Source organism: Barbus barbus (genome assembly GCF_936440315.1).
Source record: "Barbus barbus genome assembly, chromosome: 25".
In the NCBI taxonomy this organism is placed as follows: domain Eukaryota; kingdom Metazoa; phylum Chordata; class Actinopteri; order Cypriniformes; family Cyprinidae; genus Barbus; species Barbus barbus.
In genome coordinates, this window is record NC_136753.1 from 27,297,713 (window position 1) to 27,309,413 (window position 11,701).

The 11,701-nt window shown below is 35.4% G+C and overlaps 1 protein-coding gene across 4 annotated transcripts; it reads right to left on the bottom strand.

Annotated features, from left to right (window-relative positions):
• Nucleotides 1-6,979: 6,979 nt before the first annotated feature.
• Nucleotides 6,980-10,241, bottom strand: LOC306845129 (oxidative stress-responsive serine-rich protein 1-like). 4 transcript variants are annotated; one of them, XR_013781970.1, is made up of 5 exons: nt 9,916-10,216; nt 9,412-9,517; nt 9,188-9,298; nt 7,747-8,484; nt 6,999-7,627 (listed from the first exon to the last, which is right to left on the bottom strand). XR_013781970.1 is itself a non-coding variant. In XM_079377727.1 (4 exons), the coding sequence occupies exons 2-4, from the start codon at nt 9,495-9,497 to the stop codon at nt 7,797-7,799; spliced, it is 885 nt and encodes a 294-aa protein (XP_079233853.1). In that variant the 5' UTR covers nt 9,498-9,517; nt 9,916-10,241; the 3' UTR covers nt 6,980-7,796. The 4 variants fall into 4 exon arrangements, 3 of the variants coding, with proteins under 3 accessions (XP_079233853.1, XP_079233854.1, XP_079233855.1); XM_079377727.1 differs by having other exon boundaries at nt 6,980-8,484; nt 9,916-10,241; XM_079377728.1 differs by having other exon boundaries at nt 6,992-8,484; nt 9,751-10,214.
• Nucleotides 10,242-11,701: the final 1,460 nt, after the last annotated feature.

The window sequence follows — 11,701 nt, forward strand, 5'->3', positions numbered from 1 at the left end:
CTCTGTGGTTTTACTAAAACGGAAAAAGAGTTTCTGGTGCTCTAAATATGACTCTATTGCTGATTAGGTGCTTTTCATTTCAATTTTGCTTTCATTAGTGGTTTTTGATTAAGATAACATCACATTTACTTTAAACATCTGACCCAACTCATGATGCAGCTTGTTGTGGAGAGAAGTGTTGTAATTGTTATTTGAAAACAAAGGTGTTTATCAATTTCTCAGCAACAGGGGAAGACAGCATTGGACGTAATCTGGCAATATTTCTAAGATGAAAGAAAGATGTTTAACAGTATTCTGAACATGAGGCAGAAATGTTAGACTAGAATCAAACATCACCCCCAGATTTTTTAGTTTTGACCGAGATTCCATGATAGAATTATCAACAATTAAAGAAACCGTTCCAGCTTTACACAATTGGTGGGGTGAACCGATAAGCATGTCTTTTCACTAAGACAGAGAAAATTCTGCGACATCCATTCCTTTATCTTAGAAATACATTGAGAAAGAAAATTAGCAGGCACAATATCATCAGGTTTTGAGTGTATGTAAATTTGAGTGTCATCTGCATAGAAATTAATTTTTAGACCAAGAGATCTCAAAAGCTGACCAAGTGAGAAAATGTAGATATTAGAAAAAGCAAGGGGCCCAAAATTGATCCCTGAGGGACTCCATATTTCACAACACCAACATCTGATCTAAATCCACTCATAGTAACAAACTGCTTACAATCTGTGAGGTATGACTTAAACCAATTAAGTACAGTATAGGAGACCCCAAAAACAGTTTCTAAACAAGCAATTAAAAGCAAATGATCTACAGTGTCAAAAGTGGCACTGAGGTCAAGAAGGATAATAGAAAGACAGCCAGAATCTGAGACAATTAGCAGATTGTTTGTGACCTTGACCAATGCCGTTTCAACGCTATGAAATTGACCTGCTGCAAAGTGGCCTGTAAGAGAGTTCTTTTATTTTGTACAGTGCCGTCTCATCTGAAACTGTGTTAACAGCAATTAGTGAGCATGTCTGGAAACATAATGTAGACGTCTAAGTTATAATTTATTGATCAGCGCTTAATAAAATAAATGAGAGAAACTTATACAAGAAGAGTAAGGAGCTATTTAGTCGCTGAGAAATGTGCTGAGTTGATATTAAAAACTTTGGTGCAGTGTTTGTGACCTTGACAGAGTTGAGGCCACATGTTTTGGTTTACCAGGAAGAACCTGAATAGATAAGGAATGAAACACTTAAAAATAAGCCTCCATTTACCAGCGTTGAGCCTGCAGTCATCCAGATGATCTTGATTTAGTGCCTGATGCAATCAATGTTCTGCTAAGCATCACTGCATAGAAAGTCTCACCTCATCAGTTAGTGAACTGAGAGACTTTACCTTCTTCCTCTCTCATTACACAGCTCGTTAGATGCTAGTTTAAAAGGTAATCAGAGCTTTGATCATAAGCAAGATGAATGCCATCACTTTAATTTGCAACTGAATTGCTGTTAATTACAATTGAATATGTTGATTCACCTTTTTTAATATGCATTAGATTGGAGATCAAAGTCAATAAGCGCTTTCATCTATATTTCATACACTCGTGAAGTCTTATACACCTAATTAATATAGAAAACAATTAAGCAGTTATACATATTTATTTAAAATGGTATTAAAGATGCCACATGCACAAATGGAAAGCAATTTAAAAGACAATAGATAGCGATTTAAAACAGTGCCATGGAGTTCAATTATTGAACATACTGGGTAAATATTAGAATCATGAAGTTACAAAAAATGACCGTTTTAACCTCCTCCTTCTTGTCTGTTATAACTTTTCTCTTTTTTAAGCTGCTTTGGATGAAAGTATCTGCTGTCGTGGCAATTTTTGTATTTCAATAAAGGTATGAGACAAAAGTCATTCAAAGTCAGCTGCGGAGTGGGACAACCGGAAAATACTGTAACTCAATATTTATACCCTAATCAAATCCGCATACTTCTATCTCATCCAAATGTGTCCTTTTAAGGTATCTATGTCCCCAAAGATGCATTTTAAGTATTTAATGCAAACCATCTTCTTAGAAACTAGGTTGTAGGGTCTTTAAAACAGCATTTATTGTTTAACACTTTTCTTGCACCTTCGACCCCGTCAGACTGTCAGAAAAACAGACTTTTATTTTTTTAATTTTGCTTCTCAAGTAACTATATTTTGATTTTAAGAATGTTGAGATATGGACTGCTTTTAGTAAATCAAAACAACTCAAGCATACCGATGAGGCTTTTAGAGGAAAACACTCTTTGGTCAAGTAAAGCAAATAAAGCTAAGAATCATAATAATATTTCAGATAAAAAAATAAACTTCCTCCATTGCTAAATGCATAAATATGATTTAATAATGCAAATAATGCATATATTAGTGAGTGTTCTGTTGGCGTTATGTTAATGTGATTATTAAAAATTGAATATGAAAAATAATTTAAAAAGACATCAGATTTTTAATCTTAAATTTAACTAGATTTGTACATTTTTACACTGAATAAGCAGGCTGTTATGGTCGGTTGCCAGCGGTTTTTAGTGCATCGCTAAGGGTGTTTTGAAGGTTGCTAATCTAGTAAATTAATCGGTTATGATTTATTAATTTATTTTTTTAAGATAAAAAATTGAATAAAAAATGTAATATTTAATCAGTGATAAAACAGTCACAGAAAATATATGTTATATAATGTTGAAGTTGCAATGTTTTTTCTTCAGTATTGTGACATACAGAATTTTTTTTTATTAAAAATAGCTAGCAAATTTGACAATTATTTACAAAGAAACAGCAATTAACACACTAAATTAAACATATTTTTGTAGTTTTTATAAGTGTTTTGTAAACATGATGTATTTTTAATAGACAGTAGATAATCTGAAATATATTTTCTTAGAAAATATTTTCTTAACAAAATAATTTTTACAGTGCAATTAGCAAAAAACAAAATGTATTGTTTTTTTCTAAAGTAGAAAACTGAAATAGTATTTGCATGTGCAACTTTAAAAAATATATATATATTGTATAGTGTATAGGCTGAATTTCCATTTCATGCCATCTTTAATACTAATGCAAATAATTAATTTGTAATACATTCTTTTATATAATATTATACAATATTATTATGAGTTTTGTTGATGATGTTATGATGAACATGCCAGAATAGGGTATAATGCAAATAGAAATATATAGGTCATGTGAACTACCTTACAAAAAAACAGATTTGAGCATTTCCCCAAATCTAGCCAAAGTGCAAATGAAGGAGAATGAGAAGTGAGCGGTTGAACCCTTCAAAAACACATATAGACTGATCTACAAATGTTCAGATCTGGATCTTTCCAGTCTCACTCAACTCTGCTGATCTTTGACCCCCAGTTGCTAGGATCATGCCCCTACGAGGGTGGCTGTGGGTTGAGTGGCGACAGGATCCCGCTATAGCTGTGCCGCCCTAAACACTTCCATATGAGCGTCCATCCTAAACCATGGGAAAAAGTAGCTTGGGTCAAAAAGTCCATCTAAACATAGTGAAATGTCTCTTTTTATTATTAGTAGGTCTTGCTGTGAAAAGCATCACGGTTACTACCGATTATGTTTTTAAACCCTGAACCCTAAGTATTCAGTTCTGGTGCATAATCTTTCCCACACAGACATTTCCCCCCACATTTCAATTGAATATTTCCATAGTATCACTATATAGGAAAGTGCAGTCGTTTAATGCCTCGTTAAAACGGGTTTGGTTAAACTCTCATCATCAGGCAATCTGTGCAGCCACCTTCAAAAAATAACATCTTATATTACACGATAAAAGAGGGAAAAAAGTCTCCCGAGGGGGACGCAACCCCACCAGGACAGAACAATGGCGTTCCTCTCCTGAGTCCGTGATTGAATGCTGCCAGGATTCAAGTACAAACATTCCAGCGTACAAAGGGAGCAAAGCCACGGGGGTGAGGGGGAGCGCAGGTGAGGAGACAAGTCTGAACAACCCCAGTGACTGAGAGCAGCACGATTCTTAACGTATAAAGCCTACTGTATCATATCTGATACGCATATTTCCAGGGCCTCTAAATGATCTACATGATCAAAACTTTGCTGAAAAACCTGTTGTACGCAATCTACTACATGCCTTCTGTCGTCTGACTGATAGTTTATCATTTTAGCAAGTGAAAGGGCTTTTAGTGTAATTTTAAAATCGTGCTTCATTATATTTTGCTGTGAAATCTCACTATCAGTGAATTGCATTGCATTAAATGCTTTGAAACTTTTGATCATAAAATTAAGTATTTAAATACCATCTCACTATTATTGATCGATATAGAGTGAAAATAATTTTTTTATCTTTTAAGCATCTACTATATTGTTATAAAATCTCACTGATTTATATTATAAATAAAAATATATTTATTACACATAAAATTTAGGGGTTTTTTTCTCAAGTTTGAGCTCCTTATTTTTACTATATCATGAGCCATAAAAGCTTGATGTATCAAATATGATACAAAACATACACGCATGCAAACTTAAAAAAAAAAAAATTAACATCCTGCATACAGTTTCAATATACTGTTTCACTTTAAGAAAAATTGATTTTTCTGACTATTATTTCATATGTCAGGCTGTACAAGGTTAAACATACATATCTGAAATACATGATTGTAAGATATATGTGAACTTGAAATGTCCACCAACAAACCACAAAAATGTTATTATGTGTAAAGGTGGAACAATAAATTAAACATCATTTGAATATCTCCAAGTTTCTCCAAGTCAGCAATGAAAATAGACAGCCAATTGAGATCTTTATTAAAGCTACATGCGTTTTTTCATGCGCTTAAATAAATATTCTGAAAATAATAATCATAATAATAATAATTTGCAATCATTTGAGGGAATATAAATGATCTCCACTAGAGATCAACCTAAAATTGTCTCAAAGTGTCATTTACCACAACTGAAAATACCAACATTTCTCATCAAATTCTCCCAAATCACTTGAGCTGCTATTCACATTCATTTATAGCTCTATACTCTAAATACCAAGTGTTTCGTCAGAGGCTATTTTTATTTCTCTTAAAACATTTTAAGAGAAAAATCAAGCAAATTCAAACAAACAATACAACAGATGCCACAATAATAGCAGCCACACATGTTCGGCCCGCATGTTCTCCCAGCAGAATTCCCTGTGTTTTTTCAATCTGGTTGACAAAAGGCTTGATTATTAGGCAAACTGGTTAGCTGGGCATCTTTTGTTGACTGGCAACATCCAACAGACTCTTTTGTGTGTTTCCATAGCTTTTCTTGGTATGCTTTGATGCAGTTCCCCTTTTGTAAAAATCCATACAATCTTACAAGTCATTCTCACAGGAGCAGAGAGACAGAACTGAAATCAGTAAACCAGAAAGAAAAAAAACTGGGTGGATTGTTGAATTTGATTTAGACTTATATTTAAATACAAAGCAAATGTTACAGATAAGGGAGAGATGACATGACATTTAACACGTGGGTTATTTACAGATAATTTGGAGTCTTTGTGACGTGGTTGGAAACACAAGGTATGCCTCACTGGAATGCCCTTTAGGGCGTCTCTCTCGCCCTCTGATGAGAACAAAGTCACCTGACCGGCACATGTGCACCGAGCTAAAGAAAGTAAACAGGAACGAAAGTCAGGTGAACGTCTTTTTACATGGATATTTCCCCCTTGCTCTCATACTTATATCTGAGAGAAGATCTTTTGTTTGAAATGGGGATTTGAATAGATTCTTAAAATAAGGTCCAACCATTATTGAATATATGGTTCCATCCAAATTTAAAGGAATCGCTGACCCAAAAATGGAAGATTGCTGAAAATGTATTCATCCTTAGGATATCCAAGATATAGATGAGTTTGTTTATTAGAACAGATTTAGAGAAATGTAGCATTACGTCACTTGCTCACCAATGGATCCTCTGCAGTGAATGGGTGCCGTCAGAATGAGAGTCCAAACAGCTGATATAGAAACATCACAATAATCCACAAGTAATCCACACCACTCCAGTCCAACAATTAACATCTTGTGAAGTGAAATGCTGCATGTTTGTAAGAAACAAATCCATCATTACGACGTTCTAACTTAAACCATTGCTTCCGGAGAAAGCCAAACCAGTCCAAAACAGTTCTAACAAATACGTCAGTCTTGGAGAAGTTAGCCAGAAGTGATGGTTTAAAATTAATTTTGTTTCTTACAAACACAGTTTTGTTAAATAGTGGATTACTTGTGGATTATTATGTTTTTATCAGCTGTTTAGACTCTCATTCTGACGGCACCCATCCACTAAGTACATTTTCAATTTTGACTGAACTACTACTTTAGGGCCCAGACCTAAGCCAAATCATGTCAGTTCAAGAACCAAGATATCAAATTTAATGTACTAAAAGTGAGAAAATTCTACATTTATTACACAATTTTAAAACAAGCCAAAAAATGACTGAGTGTAAACCCAGAGAACAGGATTTTTCTTTGAGACCCAGGTTCAGAGAAAAGCCACATTTATGACCACAAGGATCAAGACTCCAACCCTACAATCTAAAAATAACATTTATTCCAGGGATGTTCTGCAGATGATGTGGTTTGTATTATTGTTGGGTTGCACAGATATTTCTTTATGTGGTTATATGAGATCTCTATAAACTTTAACTTTTTATTTTATATTATACATAAATATTCAAATTATGTTGCTATCAGAACTCTCTGTATGGCTTCCAGCGGCTTATTGCTTCATTGGATATTACTAAAAGAGAATAAAAGAACGTTTTAAAGTAACTCTTTTGCTTATCGACATAAAACTTCAAGCAGGCCTTGAGTGTGAGAAGTGAAGTGAATGAATGGTGCAATGCCTCCCCCTAGTGGCCGCTACAAAAACGATGAAACGCCGTCAGGAAACGGCCTGTTTATGCAGGATTACACAGTCATGCAGTACAAGTTACAACACTGGATTGACAGGTCATGTTTCATTCCAGTTTATTGGTTTATTGTTGATTCAGAACAAATGCATTGTTTTAAAGAGGAAGCTCCTACCTTACGTAACACAGCTTTTTTATATAGGCAGGTAAAAATAAAAATTGCATGCTACTTGCATGATAAACACGTTCAAGTGTCATGACTACTTTAGCATTATATCCTTTCAATTGTTATAATGCATAATGTTATTTGAAGGACTAATTTCTTAAAATTAAAACTCAAAACTAATTAAATTCAAAAAATTATTTCTATGAATTTATTACAAATTTCCTGTAGATATAAAACATCTTGGTGATTTAGTCACTAAAGATGCAAAGCAAGACGTCCAAGACACCAAACGTCATGAACAATCCCCAAAAAGCCAGTTTATTGAGAAACAAGATGACATCACATCCTTGTCATGGTGAACAGAATTATTACTTGGAATTGTGTAAGTTTGCATATATCGGTGAAATCAAACCTGCAGTCTCTGGGATAGACCTTTGGCAACTTTACAATGTAAACCAAACATAACAGTTATCATGAAATCAAACAAAAACAAAGGAAACAGTAGTAAATCACAGAATGAGTCATGCTCCCATGATTCTTAGTCAGCACATGTTGTCTGGATGTTCTGGAGAAAGAACATCATAACAAATCCTCAATACCACAATAAAGTAGAATTGCTTTTAGATAACATCTTCATTACTGCTTTTTATTTATTTTAAATAAATCAGTTTTTTATTTATTTACCCAATATCCATCTTTCCCAATGCTTCAATTTGCTTCATCAAAGGTCATTTTCAGGTGTACATCATCTCAGCCATGTGCGACATCTTAGGGATGTAAAGGTAATATTCCATGTATCCAGAAAGGTCCTCTATCGTGATGTCATCCACGTAGGCACGGGCCTCTTCGGAACAAGAGCGAGGGGAGCTGGAAGTTCTGCTGTTGGGCGAACTGTCCTGCGGGCTGGGAAGCTTCCGCTCGCATTCGGAGATCACATCTCGAAGGCCGGTGAATGAGTAAACCTCGACCCCCTGCCAACCGGGACACTGGCAGTCCCGTTGCCCACACGGGCACTTACCGGCCTCCTGCAACTTGGACAGAGTTTGAAAGTCAGACGGAACAGCATTACCTTCGCCCGCCTCCTGAGATCCCGGCCCACATCCTAAAGCAGGCCTGTTTTCGGAAGCGCTCTCGTCATCCGAGGGCATTCTGGGACTGAGGGCCGATTTCTGACCCTTTGGAGAAGGGAGGTGGGTTTCATAGCCGGCGACTCCGAATACAGTGGAGCACAGTGGTGAGAATGCCACTTCGTTCTTGACGGCGCCGGTGTCGTCTGGCTCTGGCGGGGTCTTGTGTTTGAGGTGTCCAGGAGGGGGAGACATTTTGCTGCAGTAGGTAAACTTCGGAGGATGAAGGATTGGCGATTTTGATCGTCGTCGTCGCTGGCTTCTCACAACTCCTCTGGATGACTTTCTTGTGCAACTATAGTAAAAAATAAAGGTATAAAGTATAGCAACGTGTGATTGTTGTAATCCTATAAAGTCTATTTGATACATGAATTTCAAAAGCCTTTACATGTTCAAAAAATGCTGAAACTTCTATACAATGTACTACATGCCTTCTGTCGTTTGATTGAGAGTTTATACTTTTATTAGCAAGTAAAAGGCCTTTTAGCATAATTGTAAAACTGTCCATCTTCAGCTCGTAATATTTTTTACTGGACTTAAGCAACTTTATATGTTCATCTCTCAATCATGATTGAAACTGCAGAGCTTTGATAACAAAAGTATTTCAATATAATCTTAATAAATCATACTCAGAAATATAGAGTAACGACTGATTTTTATATGCATTTAATGCTAAGCAGTCTGATATACTATTCTAAAGATGTCAATGATTACAGTACAAGCTATCAGAATTTCATCTTACTTTTTGGCCTTATAAAGAACTTCATCAAACTTGCTCAGTTTGGGCCTTGGAGTCAAATTTTTCATTCATATCCTCACTATATAATATCATATGTGCCATACAGTCCTGACGTATCAAAAACGATTCTCAACTGAAAACATATGTAGCCTCAACTTTCTGAATCTTCACAAAACTGTTCCATTGAAAAGCAAAAGTTTTCTGACTATTCTTTCTTATGTCAGACTTAACTAGGTCTGAGTCCTAAAACGGTCCTCACCCAAGCCAGTTATCTTTCGAGGAGCTCATCTTGGATTTGGCTCCTTCCGGGCTGCTTCGAGCAACCAATCTGGAACCCAAAGATTCAGAGACGCGGACTGCGGTTGTGGAACTGGAAAGGAATACACACATTACCCGGACAGTACAAAAAAAAGTGCCAAAAAAGTGAGCATCCATTTCACTTGTCAGACAAACTAGCTGAAACAAAACCAAAAGATGGCAAACCTTTCAGCATCCACACGCAGTTTCTTAAAAGCGGTCTGTAGTGTCTCCTCCTCACACTCCTTTCCTACTTTCTCCACAGCAGCCATAATGTTAGACAGCCTTAAAACTGAAACCAGAGTAATACAAGTGAGCAGCAATAGCAAACCCAAATATAGTTATTATAACACTCAATAACTTTATTTGAACCCACTCAGATACTTTTAACCATTAACATAAGCTTCAAACTATTAGAAGAATATAGTAAATGAAGAAAACCTGCAGCGGATGAAACTTTATTCGGGAATTTACAATAACGTTACTCACAAGCAGACTTCTAGTACAACATATTATTGTAATTACCTTTGGAGTAGTTGACAAGTTGTGATTCATGTTATGAAACGCTGATCACAGGAACACTTCGCATAATGAAGCTTAGCTTAGCATTGTGTTCGGTTTGCATTATGTGTGTCTTTGCTCGACCAAAACATAAGCAACAGAAACATACCATTAGAGAAATATACTTACGGCCAAAGGACCCAAATTCGTGTAAACCCCGGACATACAGGAGTTTGTTTCTCCTGTTATGAGGGTCGGTGTTCACAAAGCTAACAGGCTAACGTTAGCCAGCCAGTGTTTAGAGACGATATCTGTGAGAAAACTCGCTTTAAACCGCCCGATGACGGGCATAACGTGATCTAGATATTACGTCTGTACGGTCAATACTAACAAATAATAGAAGAAATCAACAAATCATACACAATATTGTAGATTGTTCCCTCGCTAGTCTCTTGTTTACACTCGACTTCAACGCAGATCTTGATGACGAAGTGCACGTACACACAAACGTCAGCAGAATACGAAATGCTTATAGAAACTTCTCGTGTTTTGTCTTCCTATATTATTTCTGTATTTATAATGTCATCCAATGTTATATTCAGTTGTTGAAGTTAACTGTTTATACTTGCAAAAAAAAAAAAAAACTTCTCGTGTCGTGCCTTTAAATTCATTCTTTTCTTTTTTTTTTTTTAATGATGCAATGTATTTTGTCCAGATGTAATATTTTAATGTGTTGTTTTATTATATTTTGTTCGATTAATAGATGGATCTCACATATTAACAGATCTCACGGGACATTCGTAATTCGTACACTAAAAAGTATAATCATTTAAAGTAGCAATTATATAGATTGTTATCTGGGAAGCCGATGGAAATCCAATTTAAAAACACAAGTATTTAAATTATTTAGAAATCGCAAAAGAAAAAAAGAAAATTAACAGTTGATAATTCAGACAATGCAGTCCTACATTTTCATTTGCCCTTCATAGATGTCTTAATATAGCCTATTGCATGAAAAATGTGTACAATGAATGAATGAGTTAATTAATTAATTCATACATTTTTTAAAGTATTTAAAGAGGACACATTCACAACAAAATTAAGTGAAAATAGGGTGAATTTTCAATTTCCCTACTTTATTTTAGCAGCTTATATTTGCAAGAAATACAAATAATAATATATATTTTTAAAATAAATATATGTATTTAAAAATTATCCAAAATTTTAAAATAGGTAGCCTATTAAACATTTACAAATGCAGCCATCGGCCAAAATAATAATAATAATAATAATAATAATAACAACAATAAAAATTATAAATAAAAAAAAATCAGGTATTGGTATGTAAAAATGTACCTGACCACTAAACCATCACCATTGTATACTTTTTTCCCTGCTAAACAAGCACTGCACACAGCTGAATGGCGTCCTCTTGTGGTGATGAAGTGGATTGTCTCGGGCCTCCATATGCGCACCTTGCTAAGCCTGTTTGCAGTTGAAAACAGGAAGCCTGGAGTTGTAAAGAAGCCAGACACCAAGTGCATCATAAGGATGGAATTTATAACGAGGCTCCCATGGAAGAACTGATTGTATTGCTGTACAAAAAAATATAACCAGATGCAAAGCACATCAAAACCAGATCCCTGGGGAATGGAAAACGTTTGGTGAGCTCTTGTTTACTCTTTTCTCCATATGTGCATGAGTTTATGTTTGGAGAAAGCCATAGGAAGCCCTAAAACCTCAGTGTCTGGTTCTGACCGTTAAATGTGGCAGATGTGTTCAGGATCTCTCTCTCTCTCACACACACACACACACACACACATGTTGGTTTTTGTGGTTTATGGGGACTCTCCATAGGCGTAATGGTTTTTATACTGAACAAACTGTGTGTGCTATTGCCCTACACCAACCCTACACCTAAACTTAGCCCTCACAGGAGACTTTGTGCATTTTTAGATTTTCAAAAAAACACCGT